Genomic DNA, 21,196 nt, shown 5'->3' on the forward strand with positions numbered 1-21,196 from the left:
CACAGCTGCCTCTGCCTTCCACACAGTGCCTCTCACGTCTGCTTTTCTCAGTATCACCCCCCTCTAACCTAGTGCGACGCCTGGCATATAACATGCTTGATACATGTATGTTAGCAAATAAATGAAGTAAACATTAAATGCTTCCATAATTACAAACAGTGAGAAATGCACTGAAAGAAAAGAACAGGATGCTACGAGAAGGATGGGCGGTTAGAGACCTCTCTGGAGAAATTACGTTTAATGCCTTAAGGGTAAGGACGAGCCAGTGCGGAGATCACTGCAGGCAGTGGCAAGAGCAGGCGTGAAGGACCAGAGGCAGGAAGAAGTGCAAGCAGCTGGTGCCAGTGGGGCCTCAGGAGTGAGGAGGTGAGGACACGCACGCAATAGAGAATGGACTGGGGGAGGGGTCAGGGAGCAAGGCGTGGCCCATGCTGTAGTCCAGGCTCTGAGAGAGATGATGGTAGGTTGAACTTGGAAGATCACAGAGGAGATGGTGGAGAAGGAAGATTCCAGATGTGTTGTGGTGGCAGGACCGCCTTGCTCTTAGGATGAACTTGGTATGAAGAATATGGCAGAGGGCGAGGGCAAGAACTCCTGGGATTTGGGCTTGGGCAGGCAAGTGGCTGGTGACACCACTGGGAAGATGGGGAGAGAAGGGGGTTCTGTGGGTAGAAAGATGGATCCAAACCCTATTCAAGTTTGGGGCGCCCGTGACACGCTGAGGCGGAGATGTCAAGTGGACAGCGGACAGTCTGCTGCTAAGAATAGAGGTCTGAAGGAGAAAAGGTAGATTTGGGGGTTGCTGACTTGCAGGTAGGACTTAAAGTTACGGGACTGGATGAGCCCCCTAACGGGCAAATGACCAGAGATGGGGGCGTGGGGCAAGCCCTAAGGAGCTGGGGCAGATGGAGGAGTTGGATAAGGAGGACGAGAAGGGGCTGGACGTAGGGGGGCCCAAGGTCAACGTCCTAAACTGAAGCACATTCTCCCCATCCCTCCTCCTGTATATCTAGTGCAGACGTGGCCACGGGTTACTCAAGCCAGAAACCGGGAGTCGGCCTCCATGCCCCTCCCACATCCAGCTGCTGATTTACCGGAACCAGTCAGGACAAGCTTCCGGAGTCTTCAGTCCATCCCTCCTCTCCACTGCCCTGGTCTGTTCGACAACGCCCTACCGGGTTCCTTCCTCTAGCCTCACTCTCCCATTTCATCCTCCACCTCTGCAGCCACAATGTGCTTTCCAGTTACACCTTTGTCACGATTAACAGCTGTGTCTAAAACTAAGCAAGTTCCTTGCTCCTAGACTTAAAATCCTTCCATTTCTCCTACAGCTTGTAGGAAACGGTCAAATTAACAGCCCGGCAGCAGAGCACAGGGATGAAGAACTCTACCCAGAGAGTCAGAAACACCTGCAACCTACAAGCTGCGTGAACTCGGGTCTAGTTACCCATCTTCTCCCAGCCTCAGTTTGTTCCTCTGTGAAATGGAGCCAAGGTGACCTACCTTACAGAACCGAGGTGCCTAGAAAGCATGAAGTGCTCGGTGAAGGGACCTCCTGTCACCTTCCCTAGACGCCAACTCTACAAACCAGCTGCATTTTCTCAAAGACACAAAGCTCTCAAGTCTTCACCCTTTTCTCTCTGTCAGGAACCCTGCCTCCTTGCAAACTCATAATGGCTTTTAAATCTCCATCCCTTTCCCTACCACCTCTTCCTGTCCACCTGCCTCCAGGCTAAACAGGCCACTCCCTCCTCAAAGCTTCAAATCACATACGTCAGACCCTGGGATGACACTTCCACTCTGTTCCCTGTATATTCCTGCTGGACTAAGCTTCCGGGGACGTCTCTCTCCAGCATGGAACACACACGGGGTCCTGAGAGCAGATCCCTGGTGCCCCTGGGCCCCTCTGATCACCAGCTCAAATGGCTGCTTCTGCCTTCCCCACGTCCTGACGTTGGCCTGAGCATGGTCCCTGGCACATAGTAATTTTTTTTTTAAACAAATATCCACTGAATGAACACAAAATTACCCACAAGAACAAGTCACGCCCATAACAAAAGAGAAGGAGCCCCACGCTGACTGCGGGGGTTTAGCCGCACCGGTCTGCAGCTCTTTCCCTGAAGGGGCAGCTCCTCTTCCACAGGGCAGGGTGGCAGGGACCCGCGATGCAGCCCTGGGCAAGGACCACTTTTTTGTTGTTTTTTAAGTAATAAACAAAAAATATAATCATAATGAGCCTGATTTTCAAATTTAACTTTAATAAGGGTAATCCAAAGCTAAATATTCAGAGTTTTAAAAAATTAATGCTTCAAACTTTCAGTTTTTGTTTTTGTTTTTTTTTTTAAATTCAAATACTTAAACTCAGGGTTAGTTTCTACCAATGAGTAAAATTATTGGGTAAAAGAGAAACACTTCGGGAACTTCATTAAATGATTTGGGCCACACTAATCATATACGATTTCACTCAAAAATCAAGACCTAGGGCTTCCCTGGTGGCGCAGTGGTTGAGAGTCCGCCTGCCGATGCAGGGGACACGGGTTCGTGCCCCGGTCCGGGAAGATCCCACATGCCGCGGAGCAGCCCTTGAGTCATGGCCGCTGGGCCTGCGCGTCCGGAGCCTGTGCTCCGCAACGGGAGAGGCCACAACAGTGAGAGGCCCGCATACCAAAAAAAAAAAAAAAAAAAAAAAAAAAAATCAAGACCTAGAAAAACCTCTGGGTTTTTGTTTGTTTGTTTTTTGGTGGTACGCGGGCCTCTCACTGTTGTGGCCTCTCCCGTTGCGGAGCACAGGCTCCGGACGCGCAGGCTCAGCGGCCATGGCTCACGGGCCCAGCCGCTCCGCAGCATGTGGGATCTTCCGGGACCGGGGCACGAACCCGCGTCCCCTGCAAAGGTAGGCGGACTCCCAACCACTGCGCCACCAGGGAAGCCCAAGAACGGCTTTGTTTATCCTCCTCCTCCATCCAGGAAAGGCTGGCTAGGCTGCTGGTGGGCACTGCAATTCATTACTTGGTTGCCCAGTGGCCTGAAAAGAGTTCCAAGTATTTTATACTAACAACTTATTAATCGATAAACCCTACGCGGACAGTCAGAAATGAGATGAGCTCTACAGACCTGCGATCTCTAAGGGCATATTCATAGTTTAGTTTTACGTAAGGAATGGTGTCGTCTGCAGCCGGAATGCTTAACTGGCCCTTCTTCTAGCGGACGGTCTCAGGAGACAAGAGGAATACATGAGATTTTTGTGTTCTTTAAATCTGTCCATGGGCCAAAATACTAGTGGTATTATTTCATTTGAAGTATTTAAGCCAGTTCTTCAGAAACTCTCTCTAGATGATAGAGCTGGAGACCAAAAAGGGGGGGAGAAAACTGTCTTAATGTTAACTTCAACACCCAGACACAATGATTAGGAACTACAACACACACTCCCATCCTAGAGAAGCCTCTAGTCCCCAGCACGGTGCCAGGCACATGGTGGATTCTCAGTGCTCATTTACATAGACTAAAAGACTGTTCTACTCTTAAGGTACACTAAAATGTTACGAACAGTTGAAAATGGTTCCGAAACAGATATTTAACTTCTATGAATTCCCAGAGACAATCTTAACATTGAATCGTCTATCTCCAGGGTACGGCTATTACACAGTAATAACAAATTTACAGTGGTTACATAACTGGGTTGTAGAACCGATCTGTTAAATGTTCTAGGGTGTTTGGGAAGTTTGAGAAAACTTCCAGGAAGTTCAGCAGTTGACGGGGAGCGTGTGATTCAGGAAGAGAGCAATCTGGCCTCCCCCAAGCGCCAGTGTTAAGGTGACCTGAAATTTGTCTCCCTTACCCATCCTCCCCATCTGTACTTTCTGCCCCTGCAGAAGCCAAAGTTTGGGCACACAGGGAGCCCCACGCTTCCCGCCAGCACCTCTGGCACGGCTACTCCTGCTTTCTCCTGCGGGCAGGTCCCATGAATACGATTCGTGCCCACCGCGGGCAGCACAGCACGACTGCCTGTCAGCGGGACCTCAGGGCACTGAAGAAAAGAGGACCTGCGTGAGACGATGGCCAAGGAAATAAGCATTTATTGATCTTCTCTGTTTTTTATAATTAGAACAGCAGCAGCAACGAGGGTACGACAGCAATTACGGTAGCTGCAGAGGCAGCCACGGCAAGTGCAAGGCCAGGCAGGCAGCGTGTACTCAGGCACCTCCCGGGCCGGGTCAGGCTCTCGCTGCCTCCTCTGATACTCGCGGTAACCCTGAGAACTAAGTGTCACTGTCCCCACTGGACCTCGGGAACTGGAGGTGCCGTCCCCGGAAGCTGCTTCTCCTCGAGCTCCCAACTCCAGTTAGAACTCAAGATAAAGAAATAGGAAAGAGTAGAATATGCAACGATGCATATCCACTGAACACGAAGACAATGAAACTGCGAACAGAAACCGGATCACACCTAAACCAGAGAGTCTAAAAGGCACTAAAAATGGGGGTTAGGACCAGTGGATACAATCTATACGGAGATCCAATGATGACCGTTTTTATCAGTCGTGCTACTGGATACTAACAGCTCACTGAAGGAAAAAAAAAAGACTGGTTCAAAGTCTTCGAAGTCAGAACGTCATCATTTCTGTTATGCCAAGAAGGAAGGGAAGAATTCCAGGGCCACTAGGAGATGAAGGGAGACCCCAGTGGGTCAGCCCTCCCGCAGACCGGGACCGAGATCTCCCTGCTGATTCCCAGCCCCAAGTGAATTGCTGTCACCACGTTTCAAGCGCTGCTTCTGCGAGAGATTGAAAAGGGTGGCGGGAGTTCTCTATCGACGACGAAAACTTGCTTCCTGTACTTCTCACAGTGTCTCCGGTGGTCACCCTTCCAGACCCATCAGCTGCCGTCCAGCGCTCGTGGGGGGGTCAGAGAACCTAAGGGTACTTACTACCCTGTGAAGGACACGGCAGGTGTCCGCTAGCATCAGGGCAGATTACACACAACCGTCCCTCCGACACAGTTCGCATCAGGACCAAAGCCACAAACTACCACCCCTATCGTCACAGGCCCTTTTAGTCTAAAAACCCCGCCTACCACTTTGAGGTTAGGAACCCGCTTTGCTAATTCGTTGCATCCTCCATTACTAGTTTATCCCAGGAGTCTAGAGTTTCAACATATATTTGGAAGAAAACAGTCCTTTGGTTTACAGCAGAAACTTGCATGACCTCCTTATTCTGCCTCTAGGAATTCTGTTCCTTTCTTCCTGCACTTGCTCTTGGATGGTTTTGGAAACCTCTCTTACCCCCATCTCTCACCTTTCTCCTCAAAAGCCCGCACATTCTTCTAATGCTGTTTTCCTAACTTATGGCTCTACTTAGAAGCACAGGGCCCGCGGTAGCTCTCTGTCACCTCATTGAGAGGCACCGCCCACCTCAGTGTGTCAAAGGCCATCACGATTTGATCCTGAGGAACCCCTTCATCCACCGTCTTCCGAGAAATCACTGAAAATACCAAAGCCCATGTTTTCATTTAAAACCCGTTACCCCTCCCTGGGGTTTGAATCCATGAGCACATGTTGAGGAGAACATTTCTGCTGGAGAAATATCAATACTACCTACAACTTCGAAGACCACCTGGGGCCATGGTGGATAGAAGGCCCTCCGGGGTGGGGAGAGACTGAGACCCCGACACTCGGGTCAGCCGGCTGACTCAACCAGAGGCCACCTCATGAGAGAGACGGACCAGGCACGTTTCCAGTGCCCAGGCAAGCAGACGGGAGGAGGGAGCCGGCTCCCTCAGGGAATGGCTTTGTCTAGGGTGGCCCTGTACCTGATCCTGCAGGTACAGAAAAGCACCTGGTCCACAGACCCCGAAGATCACGGCCCCACAGGAAAGAGCATCTGTGCTGCAGGAGAGGGAAGGCCATGGTGGGAGGGGCTGGGCGAGGCTGCTGCCCCTAGCTGCTGGGTGTGGGACACCCACCCCCAGACTTCACGGTGCGCCCGTCTGGAGCCAGGAGCGGGGGAGTGATGGGGGCCCACGGGCTGGAAGTCTCTTAAACGGTTAGAAATCCAAGAGTTGGAGGAATGAATTTAAAGAGGGAGCTCTACTTTGGGAGAAAGTCCAAAAGCTCGAGCGCCGACCTTTCAACAAAGCATAAGTCCCAGGCAGACCATAAGCTTCAAACTACCACCTAGCTCTTTCTCTCCCCACTTCCTCAACTCTCTCAGTACCCCCAAGGCCAAAGATGGCGGACCTTGAAGAGTTCTCCTGTGGACTAGTCATCCCAGCTCAGGAGCAGCCTTCGGCATCGTCTCCCCCTCCCTCCGCCCCCCTGCTTGCAGCTTCCTTAACAGTACGTGAGCCAGAACTGACCCCAGGAATCTTGGATTAAGACGGGTATGTTTCTTTAACATATTTTTAAGACACTTTTGAGATGGGTTCGGGTCTCAGCATTATGTTCCAAAAATCATGAAGGAAATTTTATAAGACGAATTTGACTTTACCTTGGAGTTTTTACTGCTTGACAATTTCACTAAACAAGTGGAAGGTTAGGTGATCTTCATTTATATTAGGCTTTTGGAGGGCCTCTTCGCCACGGTTGGGCTGTATTCTTTCCTTCCTTCCATCTATCTATCTATTTTTAAAGTACAGTCGATTTACAGGTTAGGCTGTATTTTAAACAGGGCTAAGGATTCAATCCATAAGGCCCAAATGTGTGAAACTCAATTTCAGGTTCAAGGTACAGGTTCCAACACTCCACTCTTCGTATCAACGTGCACATATCAAGCCTTGTAGATCGTTTCATGGCTTTCAGTTCAAAAGAAAAGGGCAAGTAGCCAGACATGTACATAAATTCCAAATAAAAGGCATAATGATGAGACCAACATACGTGAGATAATTATGTAATTATTTGTTCACAAAATGTTAATGACTTGAAAAAAGAAAAAAAAAAAAAACCCTACTCCTCCTTGGAGTTCCTTAGAGTTGAAAATTTAAAGGTAACTCAAAGACAAAGGAGATATTACTGGGCACATCGATTCCTAACAATTCCCTTCGAGGACTGTGTATCAAACGGCACTACTGGAAAAGGTAGTGACAGACCTTTTGCTCTGCGGTGCTTACGGGCTACGCATAAAAGAAGCAATGTGTAGGCAGTAGCGACTGAATTGTTTATGCGCTCAAACAGTTGCCTTGAAGGATAAATAAAACTGAGCATGAAATGAAGGTTCATGCAGGTCTATGAGCAGAACAAAAACCAAAACCCAGAAACCAAGCCCCCGCCCTCCCAGGCCACCCTGCCGGGCCCCCACCCCGCAAGTTCTTCCTCTGGGCTGAGACCCCTTGTGTTTGGAAGACCTACAGGCTTTATCCATTCACCTGGTGGCTCATGAAGACCAGAAACACTGTCATAGAAAGAAGCTCTCTGAATATTCTGAATCTCTAAAGCAGAGAAACAGCAAAAACAGGAGGACAGAAGGGCAAATACACAAACACTTCAGTTAGTGTGAAAGACATTCGACATCACAAGTCAACTTTGCAATCGGGCTACAAAAGCAGCTAGTCCAGGGCAGACCCCATGCAAACATTACTGTTTAGAGAATTTGCACATCTGGACAAAGTTCTGTATAAAATAAATGTATACAGCGGAATCATTCCCAACTCCAGGTGTGAGCATTACATCATATTAATGTCAAATGGTTACCCCCACGTAAACGCAGGATGAAATTTAAGAGTAATAAGGTACTATTTGCGTTGTCTTTCATAAAATTATCCTCCAATTAGCAAATGAGGACAAGACTGCAGCAAGTTAGACTACTCTGGAAAAGGTAAATATTAGTGGCATTTACTGTCAAAAATTCACACTGCTGTGTAATTTTATTTCCCATCCAGATTGTGGAAATATAATTTACTTCAAATACAAACTACGAATAGGTAACTACCACTAAGGAAAACAAAATTCTATTGTAGCAAGTTCTATTGTACAAAATGTTAAAGCAACTTCAAACCGTAACTAAGATGATACCTATTGATCATACCGTTACTCATGAAAATACCATAGGAGATACATTTACATGAAAATGTAATTTTTAGGTCTTTTCTTCCTTGTACGTTAGCCCCCAAAAGTGGCAAGAAATCCGTGTGCAGCTGGGAGAGAGATCGCAAAACATCTTGCAGCAAAAAAGTAGGGCACTATGAATCTCTAGGGCAGGGCTGCCACCAATAAATCTTATTTCTCCTGGTTTGGCCTGGAGGAAACTCTAACACAAAGTTTATTTTAACGTGAAATGCTTTATACTCAAGGCGTTGCACCTTCACAGGCAAACTATATCCATGCGTCATATAACTCACACATTCAGTCAACCTGTCATGTTCTGCCTCTGCACTGATGTGGCTGTAACAAGAGAAAAGTGATCACAGGCTTTTCCAGGGCTACTTTCTTTTCCTAGAGAAGAAGCTCCCCTTCTCCCAAGACATCTCTACGTCCAGAGCGAGCACGGCGAGTTCTCCACCCTACGACCCTCTTCAAAGTCCTGAGCCTGCCGCTGACCTCACGCGTGCAACACGCGGTCCTCGAAATCGGAGGAGCCTGGCATTAGGCTCCGCCTGCCCCTCCCTCCGATGGTGGGCCACCTCTGAGAGCCTGTCACTCAGATTAAACCGAGTAACCGTCCACCTGAGCTGACGGATGGCAGGGCGTCCCACTAAGAGAAGCGATACCAGGAGAGCAAACACACAGGATGAGTCCGGAGTGGATGCCGGCACGGCCAGGTCACAATGGGAGAGGATTTCCGCTCAGCCCATTTGGACAAAAGTGGCCACACGTGCTCCCAAGCTGGCCACGTGGAGAAAGGTGAGGGCCCCGGCAGGGCCTGAGCTGTGGGCCAAGGACAGGTGGACAGGGCTTGAGCCACGACGGGAGGGCCCCGCAGGCCACACGCCTTTCCTCTCAGAGCTTCTGCCATCAAGTGAGTAACCTGTCTGTAGCTAGTCCATGAAAAGCACAGAAAGGCAGGTAAGGGCTCTGCAGATGGGGTCCTACCTGTGAGACACGTCACCCGCACCTGTGACACGGAATGTGCATCATATCATCACTGCAGCTACAGCCCCCATCTCCACCCTCACCTGCCGGATCTCACACTCCTGGCACTTCTGACCTGCTGCTGCCAGAGGCCCTGCCGTACCTGGACGGTGAGGCGGGGAGTTAAAGGAGCCTGGAAGGAGGAAGCCGAGGCAGAGGCGCCTCGGTCCTGTTCCCGCCTGTGTGCGTGTCCTGAGTTTCCATCCGGAAGAAGGCCCTGGGCGGCAGGGAACACGCCGGTTGTGGTTCCCGAATCCACCTCACTGCTGACAAGCGTGGGCGGTGAGCTTGTCCAGCGTGGCTGGACGTGCAGGCTCACAGGAACACGTCAGGGGCTCCAAAGGTGTTCCCCACAATATTGTTTTTGGTTAAGAAGTGAAAAGACAAGAGTCAAAAGTGGCTCGCAATGTCAGAACCAGTGTGTAAGCCCGGGACCTGCTGTCGTGATTCCCCAAACACCTGCTTCTCTTCTCATGCAAAATGAAGAGAGAAAATCTGTTTTTGAGACTTTAGCGGTAAAATGCTAGTTTCCTCTGTTCCTCTTCTCCTTGGCTTTCCTTCCACGGTCACCTCGCGCTGAACTCCCCGCTTCCGGGGTCTTTCAACCCGATCCATCCAACAAACCACTGCCCGCTTTGCTTCTTCAAGTTCACACTGTGTCCCTGCCCTGGCCCGTACAACCACTGATGCCATCTAGTCAATGAAGTCAAGTTCACCTGAGACTGGCCACCGCGTTACTCCGTGCTCCGGCCTCATCCACCACCGGCCTCATTTCCTGCTCACTCTGCCTCCTGGCCCCAGCCCTGCCCTAACGCCCCAACGGGACACTCACCCCGAGCTGGGATTTTCCACTTCTGCCCTGTGATCGTTCCTTCTACCGGCTTCACCCCTGCTTCTTCCACACCAGCATCACTCCTAGAAATGGCATCCACCCCTAGATGAGTGGGTTCGCAGAAACCTACTCACCCTCCATGGTTCAGGCCCCAACAGGATGTGAATGTTCGTCAGGGGGTGCTGGGAGACTGCCCGGCCCTTAGCACGTGCTCAGGAAATGCTGGCTTTCTTTGTTTCTTCAACAAAGTATTATTTTTCAAGGACAAGGAAAACTGCCTCATCCTTCATGACATCTGACCTTAGCACCCCAGGAACAAGGCAGTCCCCGCTCAGCTGTCCCCGTGGCATTCATCTCAGGGGTCTGCGACACTCAGCCATCAGACTGAACACAGCATTTCTGACGGGCAGCGTTACTCCTTCCTCCTCTTTTTGTGACCTTTCCTGTGCACCTTTCCCACTGACCTGTGCTGCTCTTCCCAGCCCTGTGGACCCGGTGGCCACCAGAGCTCAGGGTCCCTTTTTCCACGCTAGATCCATTTCTCAGACCCACTCTCACACTTCCCAGAACAGGGCCAAGAGTCCCTCAGCCGCGTGGGCACCGCAGACACCACCTTAGGGTCCTGCTCTCGCCTCAGTCCTCACGGGCCCCCCTAGGCTGACCAGGTCACCACAGGTGACAGCGAGCACGCAGCAGTCAGGTGAAGACCTCCATCCAATGGGACAGTGATTAAAAGCTTCTGTTTTACTTGCTGGAAACCTAACCCTTCCCCCAGCCCCTCCCTGTACACAGTCTCATGCACACGATCTCTCCCCAGGACACGTGCGTGTACGTGTGCGGTGTGCCCACCCCTGCAGGCTCCCTCGCACTTGTTGGAGCCGACGTACGTGACCTCGACTAGGCTGTCTTTGGTAGGGCCATCATCCCCCTGCTCACTTTCTCTGTGGTGGCTCTTCTCTTTCTGTCTCTTTCCTTTTGTCCTGATTGCCCTAAGCCCTCTGATCTGCCTTCTGGGTTTCTTTCTCTCTACCTGAGGAGACAGCTAGATGGCAAGGTCTTGAGATGCTTACAGAAAAAGCAGCGAGCCAGGTAACTGACAGGCCTGGCCTCAGGGTCAAAGCCTAGGCAGGGGCAGATCCAGAGCTAAACTGAGGTGCTGCATGACCTGAGGCCAAGTGAAGCGGTGGGGACAACCAGGACGAAAGCGCAGAGAGCGCTAAACGCCAGAAGATGCTGGTCCCACTACACGTACAGACACACAGCTGCTTTGTTCTTCTGGTACCAGCAAAATCTCTAGTCTATGATAAGATCATCAAAACCTTCACCTGAGGTTCACGTAAACCGAAGAACTACGGGGACTGACGGAAATAAAAACAACTGATCTATATGCAGATGGTCTGAGTTTAGTCACCAGCCACTTCGCGTGTGTGTGGAGGGTAGGGCACTGGGGGAGAACGCAGCTCGGCTGACCTGGACACAACACAGGGAAGATGCACAAGGCCTCTCAGGTTTTGTATCCCAACACCCTTGGATTACAACTGCACTGGGACCAGGGTGGCCTGAGGCAAATGTGTAGTTCTTTATGGCTCTGCTACTAGAATGTTCCTACAGCACCTGACCAAGAAGGCAGATGTCTTATTACCCAAGTTTTCTTAAAGTGGGTAAATTCCGATACAACGGCAGCCCTGCTCTAGGGAAAATAAACAGCTTTAAAGTAAAAAAGTCTACACACGTCTATAAGTAAAAGAACCATATATAAGCCTTAACTGTAAAAGATTCGGCCAAGTTTGATTACAAACGCAAGCACATTCTCACCATCCTTCCAGAGCTCTGCCACAAATCTGTCGGAGGACTGATGCAGGAGGGTGGCCACGTTGTCATTCAGGGGGTCCATATTCTTCATCAGCCACTCGTCCGCCTTATAGTCCACCTGCCGGGCCAGAGCCGGGTGCGGCAAGAGGGAAAAGACAAAAACAAGAGACATTTCCAGCCTTCACCTAAAACGTTCACAGGACCCCCCCACCCAGGGGGAGGATGGCAACTGCAGGCTCAACCCAAGATTCCCGGAGCCCCGCGCTGTTCCCTCCCCAACAACCAATCAGAAGAAAGTCACACACGCTGCAGCCCTCACCCCAAATTTTACCTATAAAAACCTCTCCCCCAGGGGCTTCCCTGGTGGCGCAGTGGTTGGGAGTCTGCCTGCCGATGCAGGGGACACGGGTTCGTGCCCCGGCCCGGGAAGATCCCACATGCCGCGGAGCGGCTGGGCCCGTGAGCCATGGCTTCTGAGCCTGTGCTCCGCAACGGGAGAGGCCACAGCAGTGAGAGGCCCGCGTACCGCAAAACAAAAAACCTTTCCCCCAAACTCTCGGGGGCTCAGGGGTTTTGCGCACGAGCCACCCGTTCTCCTCGCTTGGCCCTGCAACAAAACTTTCTCTGTACTCCCCCCGTTCCACCCCCCAAATAAGTTCATAGAACAATCCAAAAAAATGGGTTGTCTCGAAGGAAGTGCATTTGTAATATGTACTATATTTAAGGGTTTGTAAGTGTATATCAGCACATTTGTTACAACCTTCATCAAATGCAGCAACATCTCAAACACAGCACTTTTAATGGAGTTCTTTCACTCTTACCTTCCCTGCATAATGTATAATGCAAAAGTCAGCTTTGTCTTTCAGTTGACGAGGTTTCTGAAACTTGGAGTGGGACCCTTGCTCTTGAACTAGTTTTTCAACAAAGGTCTTATCTGTGGCTTTAGGGAACCAGCACTCTTCATCCAAAAGGGCCAGCACGCCAGGAGGGTTAGCCTGATAACAGAGGCAAGAAGAACTGACACGTTTTGCACGTCACTGTACATACAAGGATGCTTTCCACTGGGTGTGGCAGCTTAAATCCCAAAACAGTCAGAGCTTCGTGAAGATCTGTGCAAATCAAACTGCTAGGGTAGCAGGTAATGGCAAATCGTAACTATCATGCAAACACTGAGATCTCAAACTGCTCAACAAGTACTGGTAAGAAAATGGATGAGTACTGTATCTCACAAACTTATAAAAAACTAATTCCAAGTAGATAACTCCCCCAAAAGTAGCAAATAAAAGACACCAGAAAGGAACTGAAAGGTGTAGAGACAAAACGGAATCTTTATATTCAATGACTGGCTGGATAAATTGTTATAAACCCTCAACTGGCTGGAATGCTTCAGACATTTTATACCCTAGTCAATTTAAGTTTCTATTTAAGTGATGATTAAATAAAACGAGCACTTCACACTTGGTGAAATATTTAAAACTATTGTTAAGTAGAATATATGGAAGGTGATGAAGTAATTTATCAATTACTTCATTGGTTTGTTTTATCAACAAATAAAATAGAGCCTTCATTTCACTCAACTAGTTCACTGAAAAAAGCCTTAGAGACTTAAAGACACGGAGACATAAGATAGATTAGTGGCCCAGGGGCTGGGGGAGGGGAACAGGAGTGACTGCCAAGGGTAGGACGTTTCCCTCTGGGATGATGAAAACGTTGTGGAATTAGACAGCGGTAATGGTTGTACGACTCTGTGAATATGCTGAAATTCACTGAATTACATACTTTAAAAGGGTGAATTTTAGGATAGTGAACTATGTCTCAAATTAAAAAAAAATGCCCAGAGCTTGCCATTCTCTGGGAGCTCGGAAATCAATGCAACGACTTCTTTTTTTGGAGGAAAGTGGGGTACACATGAAAGCTAAGCGAAATATTTAATGATGGCCTATTTTATAGTGCTTCGGGGGTCATCGTTTATTGCCATACTGCAAATATGGCAAGTTTCTGATACAAGACTGAGCGTACCAATTCTAGGGCACAAGGATGAAATCAGCTTTTGGAATAAACCTCTTCAGACCAGTTTTCCTCAACCCACAAGGCCTTTATGTTTACTGCAGAAGAGCGGGCTCTGTGCAAATATTCTTAAAAAGTAGCTGGAGGTTCTAGTTAAACATGAATGAAACAGTGGAATAATGTGGTCACAGGAAGGCAGAGGTTAACAGAACAGAGCAAGCAGAAGCAGCGGAGAGAATCCTCCCCGCTCCGGGAGCCCAGGACTGAGACCCTTACTCCCTGGCTGTCTAGTTTGTGGCCCCTCTACCTGAAAGCATTTGCAGGGTTCAGAGCTGCTGAAAGAACACTAGAATCAAAGGCCACTAGGCTTAGGTGATCCTAGGGTCCAGGACGGCATTTAACCCAATTCACCCCACTCGTCTGACATCTTTGAGAAATGAAGTTCTAGATTAAGTGAAACACCCATCTTTCTGCCATAATTTTTACGTTTTTAATCTGTTTCAATGAAAATACTTCTCAATTCTGAAAAAGGAGCCAAATGTAATTCAATCTTTTCTGAAGGACTAAGTGACAGCATGATTCAGAAGATCCACAATTTTGTCTCCTTTTCATTTCTCCTACTTCATCTTTCAACGTCAAGATCTCTCATCCCTTTTCCTTTTCACTGGGGATTTCTAAAGAGCTTTAAGTTTGGGAGACCATGTTTTGTCTCGTGGTCAGAGTACTGTAAGAAGCCAGGCGGAGCCTGGGTTTGTGAGAGATGAGGGCAGACGCCCAGGACAGGCAGGTGCCCCGACAGAGTCGTTTTAGGTATTTTTCTTCTGGAAAAAGTTGTCCTCACTCTCCATTTTGAAAGGACCCACGATGGAGTCATGATGCCGCATCATTCTACATGCTATAGTTAAATTCCCTATGATTATAAACTCTTACAAGGTTTTGAAAAACCTTATAAAAAAGCATCTTTGTACTTATGAGGATAAGCTTTAGTTACCCCCCAAAATGGACGTGCAAGACCTGTCTTATTCCCAGCTAGACACGGTGCCCCTTTATCACCTCGGACGTGTGCCCAGGAGAGCCCCACACCCTTGACACGTGCCGAGCGCTGGAGTGAAGGCAGCTGCCGCCACCACCGTGGCACCTGCGGGCAGCGAAGGCCCACGTCGGCCAGCGCACGGCCCCACGCGAGGACAGGACACGGCCGTGAGAAAGGACAGCTCAAGAAGGGTCTTACTGGCATGCTACTCACTTTTCAAATGGGCATCCCTTTCCTAGGAAATTTAGACTAGAAAATTATCTTAGCATCCATGAGACAGGATAATTCCCGTCTCAGTTGATGGCGAGAAAAAACTCAAGGCACCGCCTGCGCAGGAGCTGAGAGCCAGAGGGCGGGGAGAGGATCTTACGGGTCTCTCGATGAGGTCGATGCACGGCTGCAGGTCCAGCCCGAAGTCGATGAAGTTCCACTCGATGCCCTCGCGCTGGTACTCCTCCTGTTCCAGGATGAACATGGTGTGGTTGAAGAGCTGCTGCAGCTTCTCGTTGGTGTAGTTGATGCACAGCTGCTCGAAGGAGTTCAGCTGCAGGTGCAGGAGAGCCATGTTCCAAACGGGGGGTGGGGGTGGGGGAGGGACAATGAGTCAGCTAGTTCTCAGAAAGTTCTCGAAGAGTCATTCATCAGGTCTTGACTATCCTACTGAGCCCATGAGATGACAGTGACTAAACCGAGGGGAGTCTCTCTTAATCTCTGTCTCTCTCTCTCTCTCACACTCACTCACACACACACACACACACACACACACACACACACCCACCCACCCATATCACATTACTGCGAAGCTAAAATGAGAAAATGATACTTAGTGTGCTGAGTATCTACAAATAAAACCATTTTGATTAGCGAATGGTTAATGAAGAGAAATGAATAAATGAGAAAGAAAGTGAGAAAATGAAGAGAAACAAAGAGACTTGGGAAGGCCAGAGGCCAAGGAGGCAAGCACGTCTCCATGAGCTTTGAGGGTCCAGAGGACAGATGGGCTACGGCCTCCTCTGCTCCTTACTTAGGCCACCGGCTCCAGAGTGAGTTAAGGAAAACAATAGTAGAAACAAATATAACCTTTTCATCTGTTACAGACATTTCTCTTTCCCTCTCTGTGAAATCTGCCCATTTCTCTATTGTGCTGCTGATGGGATGAAACATGGATGGATGAAGTAACAGGGATGATTTTCTTAAAGCAGTCGCCTTATATGAGAAGTACTCAGCCTTTTCTTCTGCTTCCATGCTGTCCACACAAGTACCATGGGCCCATAAACAACCTCTTTCATTATAAAGTGATCTTTAATTAGGGAAGGTTTAATCAAGCCCCAAAGAATAGACTTATAGTCTGAAAAAGCCATTCCAATCTTCCCTGGGAGGTGTCACACTCAGCGTCTTAGAACGAGGTCACGCTAGGAGGGCCAGGGCAGAGCCTGCCGTGTTCAACGCCGTATTTCTAGTGACCCACATCAACACCTGCAGACCACCCGATGGTGCTTGGTTACGCTTATATGAATGGATTTTGCTCTGCCTTAAGATCATGAGATCTTAGTGCTCTATTTAGCCTGGGCTACTACATGTGATGGAATTTTTCTTTAATGGATTTCTACTTGTCTTCATATTTAAGCTACCAACTGTATTTTAAAATAATCGATTTTTAAATTGGTAACACGTGGTATAAAATTAAAAATGTACAGAGTTGCACTGAGAAGTCTCACTCCAGTCACCCACTTGCTCTCCTGTAAGCAACCACTGTCACCTATTTCTTGTGATCCTTCCAGAAATAGTCTGTGCACTCATAAATGTGTGTGACCCCGATTTTTAAAAAGACTTAACAACGCATCTTGGAGCCTGTAATATAATGCCACCTCATTCTTTATAATGGGTGCATAGATCTCTATTGCATGAATATATGTAATTAATCAAACCAATCTCCTACGGTGAGCATACATCTCCTAACAGTGGACATTTTCCATTCTTTTCCATGACAAATAACACTCACTAAACAATCCTGCATTTTTAGCGTCTAAAACATTTTCCTTTTTCTTTTTTTACTGTCTGTGTATATTCGTACGTCAAAACCATACAGCTTTATAATGTTTTATCTCTTAATATCCTCTTTTCATTTCTTTTTCCGAATTTTACTATCTATACTTTAATTAACTTATTTTTCAAATTAGTTTTAGAAGCAGGTTGCCTAGTCCTCCTCTACCCCTTGAAATAGGTTTTAAACAAGTACGTTCACTTTAAAGATAAATTTGGGGGAATTCCCTGGTGGCACAGTGGTTAAGAATCGGCCTGCCAATGCAGGGGACACGGGTTCAAGCCCTGGTCTGGGAAGATCCCACATGCCGCAGAGCAACTAAGCCCATGCGCCACAACTACTGAGCCCGTGTGCCTAGAGTCCGTGCTCCACAACAGGAGAAGCCACCGCAATGAGAAGCCTGTGCGCCGCAATGAAGAGTAAGTAGCCCCTGCTCACTGCAACTAGAGAAAGCCCAAGCACAGCAACAAAGACCCAATGCAGCCAAAAATAAATAGATAAATAAATAAGATAAAATCTATGCTCTTCTTTCTTGATGTTAAAAACATTTTAAAAAAAAACATGAATTTGGGGAAGATTTACACCTTTACAATGCTGAATTTTCTCATCCAAGAACAAGCTATATTTTTACATTTCTTTAAGTCTTTCATTTTTTCACAGTTGCACTGTAAAGTTGTCAACTAAATCTTGCCCATTTCTTCTTAGGTATTTCATCTGTTCTTGTTGGCAGCTGGAAGTGGGGGTCTTTTCTTTCACTGTATCTTCTGATTGTTTATATACAGGAAGGCAACAGACATGCAATTTGCACGCAGCCACCTTTCATGGTTTTTCAGTTATTCACAAATCAATACATATTAAAGCAATCTTGGGGCTTCCCTGGTGGTGCAGTGGTTAAGAATCTGCCTGCCAAGGCAGGGGACACGGGTTCGGGCCCTGGTCCGGGAAGATCCCACATGCCGCGGAGCAACTAAGCCCGTGCGCCACAACTAACTGAGCCTGAGCTCCAGAGCCCTCGAGCCACAACTACTGAAGCCCGCTCACCTAGAGCCCGCACTCCACAACAAAAGAAGCCACTGTAATGGGAAGCCTGTGTACCACAACAAAGAGGGGCCCCCGCTCGCCGCAACTAAAGAAAGCCGGCGCACAGCAACGAAGGACCGACGCAGCCAAAAATAAATAAATTAAAAAACAAAAAACATATGAAAGCAATCTTTTATAGTGTCAGTGGCAGTTTGGGGGATAAAACTGCTTATACCAGTAATAGTTCAGATTTTATGAGGACAGACTTATATGGTCCAAAGGGGTTCATTTTAAAATCGGACAATTCAGTATCCAACTGGTCAAAGCAGCACACTGATCCCAAGAAGTATTTAATTCAGTATTTGTGCCTTGCTATATAGTGTCTATCAAAGGAGAGATAAAGATACACATTTTTAGGAGACCAAAATTTTATCAACGTTTAGCAAAACCACAGCAGGTATGTGACTACACACCTTTGATGGATTGATGGTGAGTGTTTGGAGAAATCTAGTCAGATTAGTAGTGAAATACATTGAGGTGCACCACCAAATCCTGTGGGTGTATCTTCAGAACAGAGTCCACTATGTTTCCTCATCTCTTGATCTCACACAGCTGCTCCTGACTCCCGCTCAAGCCAGTGTCATCTGGCCGCCAGGCTACGGCAACGCCATCCTCCGCTGGCTCCCTGCTTCTGCTTTTCCATCTCCCACTCCATGTCTCCAGCTCCTCTGCCCCTCTGGTCAGCTACATCTAGTCCCACTGGCTTTCTAGCAGTTTCTCACATCTGACAAGTTCTCTCCCATACAGGACCACTGGACCTACTCTCATTATGCTGGGGCTTCTTCCTGAGGCCGGGGGCTTCTCGTGCTCCACTCTTACTGCTGCAGACACATCTTCCACAGTGGGCCCCCGCAAATTCCTTCTATCACAGCCCCCCCCCTCACTTCATTATCCAAAATTCTGAGAATTTTGGGTTTCTGTCACTCAATGTTTGACTCTCTACTATCAATAGAATGGCAGGGACTGTACCTACTTATCCACCATCATATCCCTGGTGGCTGGCACTGCAGCTGGTACAGAGGGAGTCTTAAGTGTTACTTGTTAAAAGAGTAAACAGAAGGAAGGAAAAGCAGGAGGGAGAAAGATATACCTCAAAAATCTCAAATCCAGCGATATCCAGGATTCCAATGAAAGACGCCCCTTGCCGTTTGGTCCTGTCCAGAGCTTTGTTGATGCGGTGTACGAGCCAGCGGAAGAGCCGCTCATAGGTAGCTTTTGCCAAAGCTTCTACTGCAAAATCTGCCTGTAATTAGACAACATCAACCTTTTATTCCAGAAATAATCTCAACAAAACACTAACAGCTGTTTGATGGAGGGAGTTTAATGAGCTACAGCGCCCCCAAAACCCTAAAAGAGCACTGACTGCTTAATCCTCTCTGAATTTTATACATCAACAGAGGGTATTAGTACAATTAAATGTACACTGGAGATAATCAATGTAGGAAATGGGTGGAGACGCCCAGTAAAAATAAACTCTTCCCTCTGCCCCGGGGTTCTAGGCGGCGCATCTGCCCAGAGTCCACCAGGAAACGGGTGGATCTGACGCCCGCATTCTTGGCGCTGTCTCCCCTCCCCCCAACAGGGACAAGGGAGCAAGCAGGGCACCCCCCTGTCGGGCGGGACCCTGAGGTACATGCCCTGGGGAACATGTACGATCCATCTACCTGGGGAAAACTCACGGTGATATTTCAGATTTCCTTTTTTTTACAAGTCACCTCTAAAAACGTTCTGAGACAAAGTACTCAATTAGTGCCGGGAAACATCCATGTAATAGAGCTGCTGTTGATTCGGTTTGTTACATGCCCATCACAAGGTCTAACGGCCATGGTGGTCATTCAGACAAACGTGTGGCAGCAACTGACGTGAAACTTACTTGTTCTTTGGTCTGTGCTTTCTGCACGTAGTCTCGGCCGACCTTGATCCGGGGGGTGAGAATAGCCCGAGTGAACTCCATCACATTCATGCCCAGAAGATGGCAGAGTTTCTGGGCAACTAGAGGGTAAAAGGTCTCCTAAATGCTAGGCTTCCACTTATGATTTAGTCACAATATATTCAGTCAACACTGGAAACGCCTGAGTAATTATCAAATTGTATTAAGAAATTAAATATAAGGCACAAGGTTGGGCAAGTTTTAGGTCTGATGACAACGACCTTCCTCCTTTCAAATGAATACTACTCATCCTTAGGCTATATAAGAGAAGATGAGTCAGCAGTTACTTATTCTGGGTAACTTAATGCAAGTTACTAAGTCTTAGAACCCATGGATAATGCACAGAATGAGAAAAACGGTGTTTAAAATAGTTCAAATCATCATGTTACCAAGACAACTAATCATGCCCATATAGTGATCCTAACAATATTCTAGTAGGCAAGAAACCTAAAGGTTATTAAAATTATTTGATTCCTCGGCTAAAAAGCTGCTCATTTTGTTACTGTTGATTCTCACCAGCATTAGGGCACCCACCTCAGCAGAAGTTCACTGTCTAATGTCACTAAGGTCCAACAAGTATTCCAATTATTACAATAAATGTTTGATTAAGTGTTAAAATAACAATAAAATTCTATAAGGGTAAGTACATTTTAAATCACGTTAGAAGCATAACCAAGTTCCTTCTCAAAGACGCACTGCATCCTACCCCCCTGTGATCCAGGTGAACTGTTGGCAACCTAGCAGCTCCCTGGGTGGGCAGGGCAGGCCGTGCCTCAGCGAGCACTTCCTTTGCTTTGTGACTCTTCTCGCCAGCTCTTACCAGCTGCCCTCCTCAACCCCTACGTCCTGCCTCCTTTTAGTTAACCTACATGTGTGTGCTCGTGTGCACGTATTGAATGGGAAGTTGAAAAATACAAAGAAGCAAAAGGAAATTGCCTACACTCTCGTGCTTTATCACGATAAACATCATTTTAGCAGCGAAAAAATAGATTTTAGAGTTTGGTTATACCTTGGCTTACTTTCCTCTACCAGGAAAACAAGTTCCCTTATAATTGCATCACATTTTCTACTTCCTAAGCCTATTATCCTCTTATTTGCCATTTATGTTTTAAAAGAGTCATATTCAATCTAAAAGGTAATAATTTGCCAATATCGCTCTGAAGGCAACTCCTGGGAGGCGCACGTAAATGTTTCAGCATCACTGGAAACGGAACCATTCACCCTGATTGCACCCCGTGGTCATTTAACATGTGCCTCCGGCCTCTGTTCTCCTGCAGAGAGGTGGTTAGATCTGGCAGTCTTTTTTTGGTTTTTGTTTTTGTTTTTGAAGCAGCAATAATGACCCTAATTTCCCAGCTCTCGCTTGGTCTGTTTGTGATTGTTTTTTTCAGATTCTATCTC

General features: G+C 47.8%; 1 protein-coding gene across 2 annotated transcripts in view; it reads right to left on the reverse strand.

Moving 5' to 3' along the window:
• The window catches only part of MYH10 (myosin heavy chain 10), a 133,889-nt gene that overhangs the window by 35,995 nt on the left and 76,698 nt on the right, over positions 1-21,196 (reverse strand). For both annotated transcript variants that reach the window (XM_082861231.1, XM_082861232.1), the window contains exons 11-15: positions 19,739-19,857; positions 18,956-19,108; positions 15,112-15,285; positions 12,523-12,696; positions 11,705-11,819 (exon numbers count right to left, since the gene is read on the reverse strand). In XM_082861231.1, coding sequence (XP_082717357.1) covers positions 11,705-11,819; positions 12,523-12,696; positions 15,112-15,285; positions 18,956-19,108; positions 19,739-19,857 — 735 coding nt within the window. The remainder of the gene's footprint in view (positions 1-11,704; positions 11,820-12,522; positions 12,697-15,111; positions 15,286-18,955; positions 19,109-19,738; positions 19,858-21,196) is intronic.

This window comes from Leucopleurus acutus (assembly GCF_964270905.1).
Source record: "Leucopleurus acutus genome assembly, chromosome: 19".
NCBI lineage: Eukaryota > Metazoa > Chordata > Mammalia > Artiodactyla > Delphinidae > Leucopleurus > Leucopleurus acutus.